This window comes from Stegastes partitus, unplaced genomic scaffold (assembly GCF_000690725.1).
Source record: "Stegastes partitus isolate 25-593 unplaced genomic scaffold, Stegastes_partitus-1.0.2 Scaffold1288, whole genome shotgun sequence".
In the NCBI taxonomy this organism is placed as follows: Eukaryota; Metazoa; Chordata; class Actinopteri; family Pomacentridae; genus Stegastes; species Stegastes partitus.
Genome location: NW_007579019.1, coordinates 159,633 through 177,891, shown reverse-complemented (window position 1 = coordinate 177,891; position 18,259 = coordinate 159,633). Strand labels below are relative to the sequence as shown.

The 18,259-nt window shown below is 43.6% G+C and overlaps 1 protein-coding gene across 1 annotated transcript in view; it reads left to right on the top strand.

Annotated features, from left to right (window-relative positions):
* Window positions 1-297: 297 nt before the first annotated feature.
* Window positions 298-18,259, top strand: part of LOC103369438 (RNA binding protein fox-1 homolog 3-like) — a 75,126-nt gene continuing 57,164 nt past the window's right edge. The window contains exon 1 of the mRNA XM_008298155.1: window positions 298-513. Coding sequence (XP_008296377.1) covers window positions 298-513 — 216 coding nt within the window. The remainder of the gene's footprint in view (window positions 514-18,259) is intronic.

Here is an 18,259-nt window from a genome sequence, read left to right as displayed (position 1 = left end):
AAAAGGTTGTTTCAGACCAGAAACACATTGAAAGGAATACTGGCCCTGCAGTCTGCCCATCAAAGCCAATATTGATCCTGTTACCCAGATTGATACAATTCAAATATAAATCACATAATATGCATTAATTTGACTGAACTGTGGAACTAGACATTAGTTAATGGCAGCACTGGTCTCCACTATAACACTTAAAAACGCCAGCATGACACACACAACTAAACTAACTCCTCTCTGCCCTGTTCCCATATCTATCTTTCCCCACAGGGTAACCAAGAGGCCCCAGCTCCCCCTGAAGCCATGGCTCAACCTTTTCCACCAGCCCAGTACCCACCTCCACCACAAAATGGGATCCCCACTGAGTACACCACACCTCACACCCACCCCCCGCCCGACTACACGGGACCAAGCACAGTGGGCGAGCACACCTTGACGCTGTATACACCGACACACACACAGAGTGAGCAGTCAGGAAATGACAGCAGCACCCCATCCCTCACAGCCAACACAGTAACGGTGAGTTTGAATATTTTCAGATTTACCTCGCAACTAACCTCATTGTCATGTCTTACTTCAATCTTTTAATTTTTTTGTCGTCGCAGTTTCTCTGTTCTCCATCTGCTGTCCTCCAGATTGTTGCTTTATCTTTATAGTGCATTTACATGCAAAACAGGTCTAACAAATGCTTGACCACATCATTAAAAGTTAATAGATCCCATTTATAGCATGTGTCATCACTGTTGTACTATATTACAAAATATTTATACATATATATTTTGTATATATTAATTCATGATCCTATGCCATGTGATGTTCTATTTCTATACTCATTTCAAGGTGTGTGCTGATGTTAGTAAGCTACTTAAACCATTTGGTGTGCTTGAGTTTCAGTTTTAGTTCTATAAAAAAAAATATAGACATTTTGAGTAAATGTTTTACTCAGATTTTCAACTGAATATTTTCTGTAGTCACGGGATCATATAATCCAGCAAAGACGTATGAGTCAGAGTTGACTTCATCTAAACCACCAATGAGCTGTTGCCCACTTGAGCTGCTGCAGATGCCAGTGTGGTCTGTGTTTATAATCATAAGAAACAGCTGATGATACACTCAGAGATATTTTTTAAGTTTGTTTGTTCAGAAGGCTGAATCTCTAACAGATTTAGGTCAAGTGGCGACTGGATAAAATGGTCTAAATTTCACCTTAGATTGCCTTCGGATGCTGACAGTGAAATGTAGCATTCAAATGACCATTTGTAGCATACCTTAGGTATACTTTAGTTCCCAATCCCTGGTGCGCTATTTTCCTTAGATGTTTTTGAGGTTTGGAGATAGTTAGTTGAGACTCATCCTGCATTCTAAATTGCATACTTATGCTTTTTCCTTTTAGTACGTGCTGCAGCTGTCCTAACGAAGTACGTACTACTGCACACAGTATGGACACTACAGGAAGAAAGTGCTTTGTTGTATTATTTTGCCTTACACTTTGACTGTTTCACTCATGCTTTTGTTACAGCCAGCTGTGTAAAATTAGTTTTTTGTGTGCTCTCTGCAGCTCTTGTTTGTCACTCAAGCAAGACACCATGACATATGTGAGATATCTTCCACTGCACAGAGGTTGTGGGTCAGAATGACCAGAAAAGCATGTTGGCTTTCATACTGCAGAATGAGAGCAGATGCAGTAGGACATCCCGGTATTTTTGGCTCACCGCATTTAGCATGTATGCATGGGGACATACTAAATCTTTTTGTGGTATACTATATAGTATGGTAGTGTGGGTAGAGGAATGCAACCACAAAGTCCACTTGCTCCTGCGGCTCTGTCTAGATAATGCTGTAATAGTGGGCGGTAATCAGTGATTTTGCATAGAGTACTACAAGCAAAATTTCTCTTGTTGATTCTCTGACTCTTTTTCTGAAGTTTCTTTGACACTACACTTCACACAAAATGAGATCTAAAACTTAAAAAATTAAATTTGCACACTCTCTGCACCTATTTAAAGCTGTAAAACTGCATAAAATAAAAAGAGCTGAGAGTAGAACAGTTCCCTTTCACTCAAAATGATGTCTGTTTGGCCTTTGGCCCTGTTAGATAAAGTGAATTTGCAAATGCATGCACACACTATACCGTCACACATTGAATCACATATTTACAAAGCAGGGATAGACTAGTACTGTATGTCACTGACAAATGAGCCACAGTTCAGCCACATTTCAGCACAGAACTACAAACACACATATGCAGGCAGGCCTAAGGACGTCCACACTATAGTTAACTGCACCACCACTTGTCTCTAGTTGAGGAGCCTTCAAGCTGTCAGGGACAATAAGATTGGAGCATGCTGGGAAGGTATGGGAGTGAAAAGACAGTGATGTCAGAGTCAGGGAGTCCGATAGGAAGAAAAGGCACAGTACAGTCAGCATTACTGGGAGTGTTTTACAATCACTGTGGAGAGTTTGTCACAGGCTGTAACTGTGACTGTCAAGAGACATAGTTACTGCAGGATAAAGGAATACTCACTGTGAGCTAAAAGATACTTACTACATTTACTGTCAAAAAAATATACTGTCAGCACAATATATCAGGCTGATATGGTGTTGCTATTTTTACTTGTTAAGGTTTTTACATGTACAATGGGAAGAACTTGTTATATACACAATATAATATTAAAAATCTGATTTGTTTGGCCAACTGAATGTGAGTGAAATAACAAAACTGAAATGGCTAATGATTTCATGGACAGGTTTTGGCTGCTGGAAGATGGATATCCATATCTAGTACTATTTGTTCCCAGCATTAGATAGTTCTTTTTTAGTTTTTCCCCCCTCTCTATTCCTTTGTATGCATGAAACCCACACCAGAAATCTCCTCTCAGTTTCTGGTCTGGGATGATAAGTTAAAAAAAATTTAAAAAAATAAATATATATATCCATTTCTAACTTAGAGTTGAATATTTATCGGCAGAGCACCCGCTGGCTTTTGTTCTGTGACTGAGAACCTGCATTAATTCACTTAATATTGATAGTCCATCCATTTTTTTCCCCAGAATCGAGCTAAGCAGGGTATTCCAGATGTACATACATAATAATCATACAAACGTTTTAAAACAATTAAGTCACTACCAGTATCTTTCAAATTCCAAATATGTTTTTTAAGTTAGAGGAAAACATCATTTGGTCATGACTGTGTTTCCTTTATAACATGCTTGTTGTTGCAGTTTAGCCAGAGTTGATCTTCGGCTGTCATCATGTAACTTGATGAACGACAGCTTTTTTATCACCCTATCCCTTATGATACACCTCACCTTGGACTGGACAGTTAAAAGATCTTGCACAAACCTTAAGTTTATGTATTTACATTGGAATTCAACAGACTGGTCGGATTTCAGGCCAATGCTATGAAGTTACATTATGAGAAACAGTATCAGTATTTTGGGAGCTTGACCCTGTTACGGTGGGGTCTGAGAACCCAGGTGCCGACATAGACAGACAGGCAGGTGGAGTGAACAAAGTGATTTATTTAAATAATAGGATAAAACTGAAACCAACATGAAGTGTGGAAACTAAGAGGGGAGGAAACAGAACGGGATAAACTAGACTAAATTCAGGAAAGGGGTAAAATTACAAAAAGCTAAGAAAAACTCAAAACTAACACCAGAAAGAAAAAGGGAAAACTAATGTGGAACTAACTAAACCAACAAAACGGGGATACTCACAGGACGGGGTACTAAAACAGAAGGAGGGGGGCAGACAGGCTCAGGGAATGCAGACTGGAAACAGGTTGAGGCAGGATCAGAGGCAGGAGAAGGCTGGCTGGGGGAATGCAGGCAGGGGAGTGGGTCCAGGTGGCAGCGGCTCAGGAAAAGGCAGGAAGACAGATAGCCAGGAGACAGAGCAGGGATCGGCAGAACATGAAGGATGAAGGTTTATGGTCTGGCAGGGTGTGGTGGAATGAACTGGTTTTTAAAGGGAGCTGAGGTGATTGAGAGCAGGTGAGCTGATTGCCACAGCTGCCTCCAATACCTGTAATGAGGCAGGCTGAGCAAGGCTGGAGTGACTGAGTGCTAGAGAGGAGGAGGGAGAAGAGAAGGAGAAGGAGACAGGCAAGAGCTGGGGCTGAGGCTGGGGGGTCATTGCAGACCCACACTACGGGCTGTCTCTGCTGCTTTGATTTTGATCATTTTAAATTGTCTTTTGTGATTTCCTAAACTTGATAAATGTTCACTATTAAATCACCACAACACATCTTTTTAAAATGTTTAAAAGCAAAACTTTTGATTTAAACTGTGATAAAAGGTGAGACCTACGTTTCTCCTCCTGTGCTTAGGTGTGTTTCTGTGTGTTTGTGTCTTGGTCTAATAGCTGGTGAGCGAAAACTCTATCTGTCTAATCGTGTGTAATCTACCTGTCTGCCAGGACTCCCACCTGATAGCTTCCATTATAGGCTCTGGGAGGCAGGCCAAAGACACACTGCTGAGCTCCCCAAGTCACACACACACACACACACACACACACACACACACACACAACACAACACAACACAAAACACAGTAGCAACACATCTAAGACTTATTTACAAGACCTACCTTTTAACGTATTTGTTTATTTATTTATTGCTCCACCCAGCTACATGTTTCACATGTACAGGGAATTTCCTCACCTGTCACATGATCTGAGTAGTTACATAGTTGTAGTACTGTCATGCAAGGTGTAACCTTTAAGATGCACAGGTGTATTTGACCATTCTGGTGATTGTTTTTTTCAAGATCTCTGCTTATGAGATAGACTGGCATTTATTCACTGGTTAGTGCACAAGAGAGTTGGCACAAAACTGCAATGATACAATGAGAACAGTTCCCTCCTACCTGAACCCTCTCATTTGGGTCTACACTCCCTCCTGCTCACTACGCTCGACCAACAAAAGCCGCCTGATTCAACTACCACAACAGGGCCCGATGTCAATAGCTAGACTCTTCTCCTCTGTGGTTGGTGGTGGAACGAATTATCAAACTCTGTTAAATCTGCTGATTCCCTCTCAGTCTTTAAGAAAGGACTAAAGACCCACCTCTTCACTGAAAACCTTTGCACTTGACAGACTGAAAGCAAAAAAAAAAAACAAAAAAAGAGCCTATTACCTTCCACACAGTCTTCTATATACGCCCTATCACACTTGAACTTGTTCTATGGCACTTGTCCAGATTGTTTTCTCCTGAATAGATCCTTGCTTGTGTTGTATCTGCTCTCAGATGTATGTCACTTTGGATAAAAGCGTCTGAAAAATGAAATTGTAAAATTTTGCTACCCCCTGAGTTGGTGTCGCTCATCTCATTTATAGGTTCTTTAGGCTCAAGCGGACATCAAGAACAACACAGACATATTCTATGGCAAGATCCGCTGAGGGCTTTATTTGCAGCCCACTGTGGAAGCCAGCATTGTTCAGTGTGAAGCAGCAGGGCGTACTGGGTTTGTCGTAACGCGCGAATAGCGCGATGAATTTGGGTCTGGTGTGAACACAACATTAGAGGGTTGGGCTCAGAGTTTAATTAAGCCACTGCCACCAACCCTCCATCTAACGAGGAGAGGAAGGGCAGGGCAGGGCAGGGTTCTCCCTCATTTTGAGAGGGTTTTTCGGGGACAGCTGGAGAGTCTCTCCCAAGCCAGCTGCCTCTCTTAAGATGGCCAGATGCTTGTTGCTACTAGGAAACAAGAGCATCTGTCACCTTCAGGTACTGCAGGATCTGGATGACTACAGATCTTAACTGATTACTTACATGCTACAAGGCTAATAAAAGAGTAGACAGCCAGAAAGCATGTAATCTTGACAAGTGATAGGTTTGCCACCATAGACCTAAAGAAGGTAGACTTTCAGATTTCCATCTGGGAAAGTAACAGATGATCTCTAAGGTGTGCATGCGAGGCCAAGATCTTTAAATTGTGTGTCCTCTCCTTTGGAATCTTGCTGGCCTTTCAGACATTCATGAGTGCATGGGTCCAGTCCTTGGGTCTGGGCAGTCTAATGTTTGTCCATTGGCGGTCCAAGCAAAGAAGAATGGATGCTCAATCATTAGGTGGTAAGAGAGATATTGTGTTGCTTTGGGGCAGCAGTTGCAGACCTGTTTGCCTTGAGGTAGTTGACCCACTGCTCCCTCCTTTTGTCTCTCGTGAGAGGCAGCTCTACTCACAGCAGAGACCCGCAGGTCTTCTGTATGCATTCCCTCCCTTTATTCTTCTTCTCCCTCATGCAGAAGATTCAGGTAGGAGGTGAAAGGCATCACAGGAGCATCCAGTCTGGAAGGATTTGTCTTCTCAGGGGTTCTGCTTCACACCTTTACCCAGGGGCTTCAGTTTTGGGCTTAGTCTCTAAAAGTAATGAGTCTGCTCCACACGATGGTATAGACCTGTCAGGGGACACCAACTGCATGTACAATAGCAGCATACTCATACCATCCATCCATCCATCCATCCATTGTCTTCCACTTATCCGGATCCGGGGTCGGGTCGCGGGGGCAGTAGGCAGAGCAGGTCGTCCCAGACTTCCCTCCTCCCAGCGACGCTTTCCAGCTCTGCTTGGGGGATCCTGAGGCGTTCCCAGCCCAGCTGAGAGATATAATCCCTCCAGTGGATTCTGGGTCTGCCCTGGGGTCGCCTCCCAAGTGGACGTGTTCGGAATACCTCCAGAGGAAGCCTCCCCGGAGGCATCTGAATCAGATGTCCATACCACCTCAACTGGCTCCTTTTGACGTGAAGGAGCAGCGGCTCTACTCCAAGCTCCCTCCGGATGTCCGAGCTCCTCACCCTATCTCTAAGGCTGAGCCCAGCCACCCTGCGGAGGAAGCTCATCTTGGCCACTTGCATCTGCGATCTCGTTCTTTCGGTCACGATCCAAAGCTGGTGACCATAGGTGAGGGTTGGGACGTAGATGGACTGGTAGATTGAGAGCTTTGCCTTGCGGCTCAGCTCTCTCTTCACCACGATGGCCCGGTACAGCGCCCGCATTACTGCTGACACCGCACCAAGCTGCCTGTCCATCTCACGCTCCATTTTCCCATCACAAAACCCCATGGACAGGGGCCTCTGCCAGACGTTCCCAGTTCACCCGCACTACGCGTTTGGGTTTACCAGGTCGGTCTGGCAGCCTTTTCCGCCATCGGATCCAACTCACCACCAGGTGGTGATCAGTTGACAGCTCTGCTCCTCTCTTCACCCGAGTGTCCAAAACATGCGGCCGCAGATCTGATGATACAACTACAAAGTCAATCATCGACCTTTGGCCTAAGGTGCTCTGGTACCAAGTACACTTATGAGCAACCTTATGTTCGAACGTGGTGTTTGTTATGGCCAATCCGTGGCTAGCACAGAAGTCCAAAAACAAAACACAGCTCGGGTTCAGATCAGGCAGGCCGTTCCTCCCAATCATGCCCCTCCAGGTTTCACCGTCATTGCCCACGTGGGCATTGAAGTCCCCCAGGAGAACTATGGAGTCCCCAGGTGGCACTCCTTCCAGGACACCGCCCAGTGACTCCAAGAAGGCCGAATACTCTGAACTGCCATTTAGTGCATAAGCACAAACAACAGTCAGAGTTTTCCCCTCTGCAACAAGCAGTCGCAGAGAGGCCACCATCTTGTCCTCCGGGGAGAACTCCAACAAGGTGGTGCTCAGCCGGGGTCCCAACCACCCGGCGCCTCACACCGTGGGCAACTCCAGAAATGGAGAGAGTCCAACCCCTCTCTAGGAGTGTGGTTACGTAGCCCTTGCTGTGTGTGGATGTGAGCCCGACTATATCTAGTCAGTAGTGCTCCACCTTCCGCACCAGCTCAGGCGCCTTCCCCGCCAGTGAGGTGACATTTCATGTTCCCAGAGCTAGTCTACACCACCAGGGGGTGGTACGCCAGGACGCCCGCTCCTGCCTACCACCCAGTGGGCATAGCACCCGATCCTCTGCCCTGAGAGTGGTGGGCCATCTGGGCAGTGGTCCCAAGACTCGGCCACCAGACACTCCCCGGCAAGCTCCCCCCCAGGCCTGGCTCCAGGGGGGTGCCCCGGTTTTCCTCTTCCGGGCAAGGTGGCGGCACTCCTTCATCAAGGTCTTCTGAATCGCTCTTTGTCGGGTCCCTCCCCCAGAACCAATTTGCCTTGGGAGACCCTACCAGGGTCTAATGCCCCAGACAACATAGCTCCCAGGATCACAGGGACACTCAAACCCCTCCACCGCGATAAGGTGGCGATTCATCGGGGGGCATACTCATACCATTGGAAGAAATTGATGTGTGGTAATCCTGTTCTTTCATTTCCCTATCAGTTAGCCAGAGGAAAGGTTCCAATGATCCTTAAAGGTATGGTAGTTGCCATCAAAACAGCTGAAGGCAGGCTTTGTGGAGATTACAGTGCCCACTTGCTCAATTTTTGAAGGGTGCCCAGAGATTTAGAATTCATGTTAAAGCCCCTGCAGTTCCACCTTGGGACCTAGAGTTGGTCCTAGATGGACTGCAGCACGCCCCCTTGAATCCCTGGAGTCAGTGACCCTGAAGTAACTGTCACTCAGTACATCTGGGTGGGTGAAAAGCAATCCTTATCAGTCCATTTTGAGCTTTGCAGGTTTAGGCTTCACGGTGTGGGGTAGTGCTATCCTAATTAAACTTTCCCCCCCCCAAGATTCTGTTGGATTCACAACTCAGTCAGATAATGGAGTCTTGTCCCTTCTGCTCCCCACAGGTGGAGGGAGAACAAGGGCAGGCTGTCACACCAGAACATAAAAGTGATCATCACAAAAGTGATGCAGAAGGCAGACAACTGGAGCAGGAGTTCACTCCACACACAGGTTTCCACAGTCCTGGGTGCTGTGGAAAGGGAATCTCTGGAGGACATCTGCATAGTTGTTACCTGGTCGATCTATGCACACCCATTTCTACTCAATGTGACTGCATCTGCTCTCTTATGGAAAGCTGGTTTTACATGCTACTCAGCAGTGGGTATTGTCTGTGGTTCTGTAGTCCAACTAGCCAGATGTAGCATGAGGGTATAAGCTTGGCCGCTCATTTCAGGTGACTTTGTCCTTCCTCTCCGCAATCACTGTGTTTTCGCTTTCTTCACCATAGGAAACAACAACAACCTCCAGGTGCGCAACCTACCACACTGAAAATTTCCAGTTTTGCACAGAATGTGAGTCATGCAGTAAAGCAACCCTGTTTGTTTTTTTCAGTGGATTATCCAATTTAATTACAGGGTTTGTCTCCATGCATGAAAATGTTCCGCCAAAAAAATTCCACCTGCCACTATTTTGAGAGAACACAGAACTCCCATACTTCGCTTAGCTATGGTCACAACAACTAGGATTGGTTTAAAGAAATACAAACCAAAGTGTTTTTTTCCCCCAATTTCAGAATGATAGTGGCCACTGTGTACTACAGAATAAGCTAGCAAAGTGATACAAGGCGTTTCCTACCAGCCTGATGACACAGCCGCAGTGGCCTGTGTTGAGATGCCACCTACACTTGTCAGTTAGCCTTGAGCCCTTTCATCCCTGTTGTCACTGGCTTTAGTGTCTCGCAGACCCTATGATATTCTATGTCGTGCCTTGGTCTTAGTGTTCAGCAGACAAGATTCTGGTTGATCTCGTTTGTAAATATTGTACATTTGTATATAGTTAGTTTGTAGAATGGGTTTGGGCTAGCTCATTTGCATATTTGTTGAAGTACTGGTCATGCTTTTGGAATCACAAGACTGTGTCACTTTTTTGCGATGTGTTTGAGAGTCCCAGCACATAAAGAATATGTAGATTGCTGCAGAACGACAATAGCAAACCACACGTTACATGGTAAACGTTGTTCTCTTCACCTTGAGGTTCGTCAGAATCTTGGGTCACTCAGAAAAAAGTGTGATCACGCACCTTACATAGGCAAAGTACCAACTACTGCCAGTCATGTATTGTGAGTAATTATCCATGCCGTCTGTCAGGTGGGGATATTTCCAGTACGTATGGAATATCGAACTGGGTGGACAGATAGCCTCTTTACTTAGAAAACAATCTGTACAATGTAACATACAGATCTAACTGGCCGTGTAATAAGGTATGGCTGTGGGGACCATTTTGGGTGTTTGTGTGTGATTGTGTCAGTGCATGCATGCGTACATGCGTGCGTGTACATGTGTGAATGTACTGTAAATGGCATAAGCAAGGCTTGGTTGCGTTGATTAGTTTTGTTCAGCTTCCTTCATAAAATACACACATGCACACACACTGTACAGCTCAGTACTATTTTCCTGGTGACAGAGGAGGAAGCTCAGGCTGCTTCTGTATGATAATGTTCATGTAATTAGTTCCTTTTCCTGCCTGGCTGCTCATACACCATGGATGGTGGAGGCATGCCCACGATGGAGGATTTTAGCTCTTTCACTGTGGCAAAAGAGGGCTTACAGCCTTAAAGCCATTCCATTCCACAGTATTCTACTGCAGTCAGCTTCACACACACATTGAGCCATCTAAGTGTAAAACATCCCCTACCATAAAATTCTGTGGCACTCTACTAATTGTGAGCTGGCGCTATTTAATTTGCAGAAACTTGATTACACATCTTGCACAAAATTTTAAATTTTAAAAATTTTCTTAACCAAAAGCCTGATGGAGAAGTAAGTTTTAAGTTTGTATTTAAAGATTTCAACACTTCCAGCTGCTTTCAGGTCCTCAGACTGACTGTCGAGCAGCTTTGAGAATAAGAGCTGCCTCACCACAGAATTTAGTCTTTGCCCTTTGGAGCAACCAAGACAAACATGCCAGAGGACCTGATGGGCTGTACTGGTTTATACACTGTAGACGTGTAAACCATATGCCAATGCAATATCATGGAGTGCTTTAAAAACAAATAGAAGAATTAAAAAATTGATATGAAAATGAACAGGAAACCAATATAAGGTCTTTAAAGCAGGTATAATGTGTTCTCTTCTTCTGGTTCTTGTAAGTGTTTTTGCTGCAGAGTTCTGAATCAGCTGTAGCTGATCTATAACATATTTGTGTGAACCACATAAAAGAGCATGACAATAGTCTAATCTACTTGAAATAAAAGCATGTATCAATTTCTCTGTCACTCAGAGAGACAGATGGTTGCACTTCAGTAATATTTTTGAGGTGATCAAAAGCAGATCTGGACACAAACCCCACATGAGCCTTAAAGTTAAGATCTGAGTCAAAGATCACACCAAGATTTCTTGCTTGGTGGCCTGGGGTAAATCCATGGGAATTTAATTTTCTTTCTCTTTCTGAGCTGTAGAAACTACAAGTAAAACTTAAATTTTATTCTGTTTGAGTTGTACAAAAGCTTTGTGACATCCAAACATTAATAATAAAAACACAAATAAAAAGGGAGTCAAGTATGTCTTCTGTCATCGGGTGCCACAGAGAGTTGTGTGTCATCAGCATAAGTATGAAGGTACCAGCTGTGTCTTCTACTGAGGTCATTGAGGAGTTACATGTTTGGATTAAAGTGAAGTGGCCCTAAAATCAATCCTTTGGGAAACCTGCAGGTTGTTTTGGAGGTTTTGAAGAACATGGCATTAATTGCAGCGGAAAACTCCCTGCCTGATAAATAAAGAGGTAAACCAAACAAAATAGTTTATAACAGTCTAATTTTGTACATAAGTCTGTTTAAGAGAATTTTATCATTAACCTTTTTGAACACAACGCTTAGATCCTTTACAGTGTTCACTCCCTTGAAAGTTTTCCCCTTTCATTGCTTTTCAGCATTGAATCATGGTCTATTTAATTCCGCTGTCCTGACAAGAGTTTAGAAAATCCCCTGTGTTTAAAATCAAGTTTTATTTAAAGTCAATTAAATATTACATACAAATTCACCCAGATGAGATATGTTATTCATCCGGCAAGTTCAGGGTCTCCTCTGAGCTAGATGTGCCCTCCAAGGGAAGGTACCCATGAGGAAGCTTAATCAGATGCCCAAACCTCAACTGGCATCTTTTGGAACAAAGGACCAGCAACTCTACTCCAAGTTCTCTCCAGAAGTCCCTCCCTCCACTCCAAGCCCAGCAACCCTACGGAGGAAACACTTTTCAGCTGCTTGTACCCTTGATCTCATTGTTTCGTCGCTAGAGAAACTGATTATAAATGAAGGATGGAACACTGACCGTTTGGTAATCAAGAGTATCAGCTCCTTCTTTACCGTGACAGTCCAGTACAATGTTTGCATTACTGCTGACACTGAGCTGTGAAGTCTATATTTCAGGTAAGCAGGTGTGAATCTGTTCTAGTGTCAATGGCATTTACACTTGAGTATACACTGCTGCCGTTAAACTGATAAAATTCATTGAAATTGTAAAAGCTCCTGGGAGATTAAAAAAAATATAATCAGATACCCCTTTGTCTTTCTGTTCGGGATGTTGTGGGTCACAAGCCGTAGTTGTAGTGGTGACACAGGTGTTTTGAATCATCATTTACTTGAAGAAGCCGATACATGATAAGAAAGTTTGCAGTTAACATCTGGGTATAGACAATGTTTCTTGACAACAAGAAATGTTTCCAGAAGAGATGAAATAGTCTATGTAACAACATGTGGAACTGCGTATGTAGAACCGTCTGTGCAAGCTGAGACTGTCGCTAAATTAACTTTTCCCAGGATGGTCTTTAGGCATATAACAACGAAGGCTAAAGCTGTTACTATAGAATGTAGGTAACTGATGCGGTTTGTTTAATGTAGTTTTTATTTTAGGTTTGAAATTTCTTTCCGGAGTTGCGTAATGATGTTGTAACTAACGATTGGCATCCTCAGAGTTTTTGTGCACGAAAGACAGAAATGGTCCCAGTACTGTATGAGAAAAACAGAGACAACATTTTAAGTTTACTAGCAGTTGTTGATTTCAAGATGACTGTCTTTGAAAGATCTATTTAAATCTATTGTGCATTTGTCACAGAAAAATAACATTAATACAGCTCTGTTTTAAACAGTAAATATTTAACACTAAACATACAGTATAGTGTGTTTACGACAAGACAACACTGAGTTAGAGGATTACTAAGGAACTGTAAAACATTGGATGCACTTAATGAAGGACTAAACAAAGGACAGCGATGCATTCTGCATGATTAATGTATCCTTTCTCATATAGCATAGCCATGTTTCATTTGTTTTGTACAGTATCTGTTACTACAGTGCTCTGCGAGGATTATGGCAAGAAGTTTTGGATTTATCTCACTATACTTTTGCATTCCCTTACAATATGCTTTACATTAGTTCTGATACCCAACAGTTGGTATATTGATTTTGCCTGGTTATAAAATTCTGCCAGTTTAGGGTAACACTGGGTAGATACTACAGAAAAGAGACATAATGTGACAGTGTTGCATTTTTTGCTCATTGTTTAGTTTAAAAGGCCAGTCTCCAACAGAACCCAACTGCAGCGAGGAACCCAGGTGCAGCTGCTCTGCCTGGCTGTGAAGGCAAAGTTGTGGCTGGATATATGGTTATTGTTCGGACTTCAGCCATAATCGTAACAATGCACAGCCACAGTCACAGTGACAGCTGTCATCCCAAGGCTACAGTCATGCAGTGTGTCTCGGCAGCAGTCAGTGAGAGAGCTGCTGAATCAGCTCCTTAAGTTTACATTCTTAATGCAAGAGTGCAGACTAGTATCTGAGAAGACACAGCTGAGAATGCACCAGCTCTCTCTATAACCATAACAGGCAATGGTCTGTAGACTACATGATACTGTATCATAGTACAACTCATACAGTTGTAACTGCAGAGAGAGTCAGTGCACCGTCGGCTATGGCTATAGCCACTGATTATGGTTGTAACATACAGTATGTCTCACATTTCTGCAAATATTTTATTATATATTTTCACTTTGCTACAATGTAAAGTAGTCAGTGTACAGCTTGTCTACCAGTGTAAATTTGCTGTCCCCTCAAAATAACTCAATACACAGCCATTAATGTCTAAACTGCTGGCAACAAAGGTGAATACACCCCTAAGTGAAAATGTCCAAATTGGGCCCAAAGTGTCAATATTTTGTGTGGCCACCATTATTTTCCAGCACTGCCTTAACCCTCTTGGGCATGGAGTTCACCAGAGCTTCACAGGTTGCCACTGGAATCCTCTTCCACTCCTCCATGATGACTTCACAGAGCTGGTGGATGTTAGAGACCTTGTGTTCCTAGATCTTCCGTCTGAGGATGCCCCACAGATGCTCAATGGGGTTTAGGTCTGGAGACATGCTTGGCCAGTCCATCACATTCACCTTCAACTTCTTTTGCAAGACAGTGGTTGTCTTAGAGGTGTGTTTGGGGTCGTTATCATGTTGGAATACTGCCCTGTGGCCCAGTTTGCGAAGACAGGGGCTCATGCTCTGTTTCAGGATGTCACAGTACATGTTGGTATTCATGGTTCCCTCAATGAACTGTAGCTCCCCAGTGCGAACAGCACTCATGCAGCCCCAGACCATGACACTCCCACCCCCATGTTTGACTGTAGGCAAGACACACTTGTCTTTGTACTCTTCACCTGGTCTCTGCCACACACGCTTTACACCATCTGAACCAAATAAGTGTATTTTGGTCTCATCAGACCACAAGACATGGTTCCAGTTATCCATGTCTTTAGTCTGCTTTCTACAGTTCTACAATTTCATTTAGCAGATGCTTTTATCCAAAGCAACGTACATCTAAAAGCAGGTCCAACACAAGCAAGGATCTAGTCAGGAGAAAACAATTGAGGTAAATTCCATAGAACAAGTTCAAGTGTGATAGGGCATTGATGCTAGCAGCAAGCTGCGTATGAAGTCATAGGAATTTTTTTGTTTGGTTGTTTGTTTGCTTTGTTTGTAGTCTATCAAGTGCAAAAGTGTTCAGTGAGAAGCTGGGCCTTTAGTTTTTTCTTAAAGGTTGCTTGTCTTCAGCAAACTGTTTAAGGGCTTTCTTGTGCATCATCTTCAGAAGAGGCTTCCTTCCAGGATGACAGCTATGCAGACCAGTTTGATGTAGTGTGCAGCGTATGGTCTGAGCACTGAACACCCCCCACCCCTTCAACCTCTGCAGCAATGCTGGCAGCTTTCATACATCTATTTTTTAAAGACAACCTCTGGATATGACGCTGAACACATGCACTCAACTTCTTTGGTCCACCATGGTGAGGCCTGTTCTGAATGGAACCTGTCCTGTTAAACCACTGTATGGTCTTGGCCACCATGCTGCTCAATTTCAGGGTTTTTGCAATATTCTTATAGCCTAGGCCATCTTTATGTTGAGCAACAATTACTTTTTCAGATCCTTCGACAGTTATTTGCTATGAGGTACCATGTTAAACTTCCAGTGACCAGTAGGAGAGAGTGTGAGAGCGATAACACCAAATTTAACACACCTGCTCCCCATTCACACCTGAGACCTTCAAATCAAATCAAATCATTGTCATTTTGCTGTACAAAGAACAGTAGTACAAACAAGATGAGAAAGTGTTTCTTCAGATTTCTTCAGCTTCTTTGCATATCTGGATCAGCAGTTCAGCATTCTGACAGCTTGTGGAATGAAGCTGTTGATCAGGCTGGAGGTTCATTCCTTCACTGATCTGGAAACGTTTGCCTGATGGCAGCAGTTCAAACAGTTTAAGGAGACAGTGTGAGGAGTCCCTGACGATGTTCAGTGTCCTGCTCCTGCAGCAGCTCTGGAAAAGTTCAGCGCTAGCTAGCTGTCTGTCTGTCCGCCTGGAATGATGTCATCTCCTTTAGCTATGTGGCCCTCTGGGATGTTGTCATGGAGCCATGTTTCTGTTGAAGCAAACACGCAGCAGTCTTTCCATTTTCTGCGGGTTTCTCCCAGCAAACGTAGCTCGTCCAGCTTGTTGTCGAGGGAGTGGACATTGGAAAGTAGGTGTGACGGTCCTGCTCGTCTGGAGGGGTTGGCCTTTAGCCTAGCATGGATCCCGGCTCTCTTCCTCCTCCTTTGTTTACGTTTGTAGCGTTTGCACTTCCTTCTCTCTTGGGTGAGTCTCCGATCAGACTCCGTGTTGATGTAGTATGTCCAAATCAAAACCGAGCACCGCAATTTTAGCAAGATTCATTATCCTGATATTCAGCAAAGTCTCTCGGCTGTAAGTTTTGCACAACAAACATCTGGGATAGAAGAGACACTCAAAACTTTCACTCTCGCAGTCTCCTGAAGGGGCCGATGCATCCATGCGTGCCACCATCTCTTGTAATCTTGTAACACTAATGGGTCACATGACACCGGGCTAATGGCTAATGGGCCTAATTTGGACATTTTCACACAGTGGTGTATTCACTTTTGTTGCCAGCAGTTTAGACATTAATGGCTGTGTATTGAATTATTTTGAGGTGACAGTAAATTTACAGTTATACAAGATATACACTGATTACTTTATGTTGAAGCAAAGTGTCATTTCTTTAGTGTTGTCCCATGAAAATATATAATAAAATATTTGCACAAATGTGACACAGTTTTGTGACATACTGTGTGTGTGTCTAATAATTGTAACAAGGCTGCAAGGTGGTGCAGTTGGTAGCACTGTTGCCTCGCAGAAAGAAGGTGGGAGCACCAGGATCTTTCTGTGTAGAGTTTGCATGTTCTCCCCGTGCAGCGTGGATTCTCTCCGGGTTCTCTGGCTTCTTACCACAGTCTAAAAACATGTTGAGGTTAGTTGGTGATTCTAAATTGTCCGTAGGTGTGAATGTGAGTGTGCTTGGTTGTCTGTCTCTAAGTGTAGACTGTGATGGACTGGCGACCCCCTGAACTCCTAAATAAACAAACAAAACACATCTGTTACAGAAGCACTGCGGGTTTAAATAGGAACAGCTGCACATTTCCACAGCTAAACCACAGCAGCAGCCGAAGCCTGAGCAGTAAAAATATCCAGCAACAGTTTCACCATCACAACCAGCAAGAGCTGCAGCTGCTTGCAACCTTTTTCCTCTTCTAATTCTGAGGGAAATTTCTGGCCCTTCAGCTGCTAAATTCTCCACTATGCTGATCTGTTAATCTCTAACTGGGTCTGTCTGTTGTTCGGGGTTGAGCAGGTTGTGTGAATTTTTTAAGTTTGCTTTTCTCTGAAAACAGCTACCTGCTGCAGCTGAAAATGCCTCTTTGAGAGCAAATAGTATAGCAAAACAACTGTGTGCAGACAGGTAACCAATGAGGTGAAATCCATAAAGCTCTTTAAAGCTCATCACAGCTGCAGATTCAGGGGATTTTTCTCTGTTGACTCATGACCATAACTGATGTCTTTCACATTGTCACATTGTTTTCAAATTGTCATTTGGTATATTGTTTGGATACCCCAAGCTTTTGGTTGAGGTCAAGAAGAGATGGTGTTCTGGGGTGTGCATTGCAACATCCACTAAACTGTTGAAGCACAGTCTAAACTCAAACGTGGGATGCATGACATGAACCTCTGTCCCTTGCGTCCTCAGCTTTATACACCAAACAACTGTCTTTGGTAAATATAATCTAGGTTGAAATACACTCAACCAAGAATGTATTTACTGCTGCAAGTTTGTTCTATACAAACATATCTTGTGTAGCCAGAATTTGACAAGTTTTCCATGGTAAAAATGCTACAGGAGTCAAAGTAATTATAAACGTATGTATAAACAGAGCTGTGTCTCAGGTGTTTTGTGGAACAGACGTTCACTCCAATGGAGGTTGAAGTGCAGATATTGCCCATATGTGTGCGCGTGTGTGTGTATATAGTGTGTATAGAGAACAGACTAAGTGCCCGGGCTGGGCGAGTATGCTTTATCATTACAGGGTCCTGGTGTTTGCCATTGGCTCAGGATTTATGTGAGCCCTTTGCTATTAAACACACACGCACACACGCACGTACAACGAGAGCTGATTATTCTTGCATCCCATTCAGTAGAGCACTTCTTTTCTATTAAGCTCTGTGGGTGTGTGTGTATGTGTGTTTGTGTGATGTAATGCCATTATCTTTGCTTGCCTGTCTCTCCATTTTTACTGTCCTGTCTTCAATCAGTACTTAGCCTGCATACATCTCTGAACTCTCCTTCCATTATTGGTTTCCTCTCTCTCTCTCTCTCTCTCTCTCTCTCTCTCTGTCTCTCTATGAGTACAAATGCTGCTACCTTCAGCACTTCTCTTTCATTGATCGGGCAGATTTAGCTGACATCATTGTTCCATCTCCATGTCTTTCTTGTTCATTCTTTCATTATGTGGATCAACTCATTCAACAACACACCGGTACAGTTCTAAACACTGACAGATGGTTATATCCCAGAGAAAAGCTCAATATC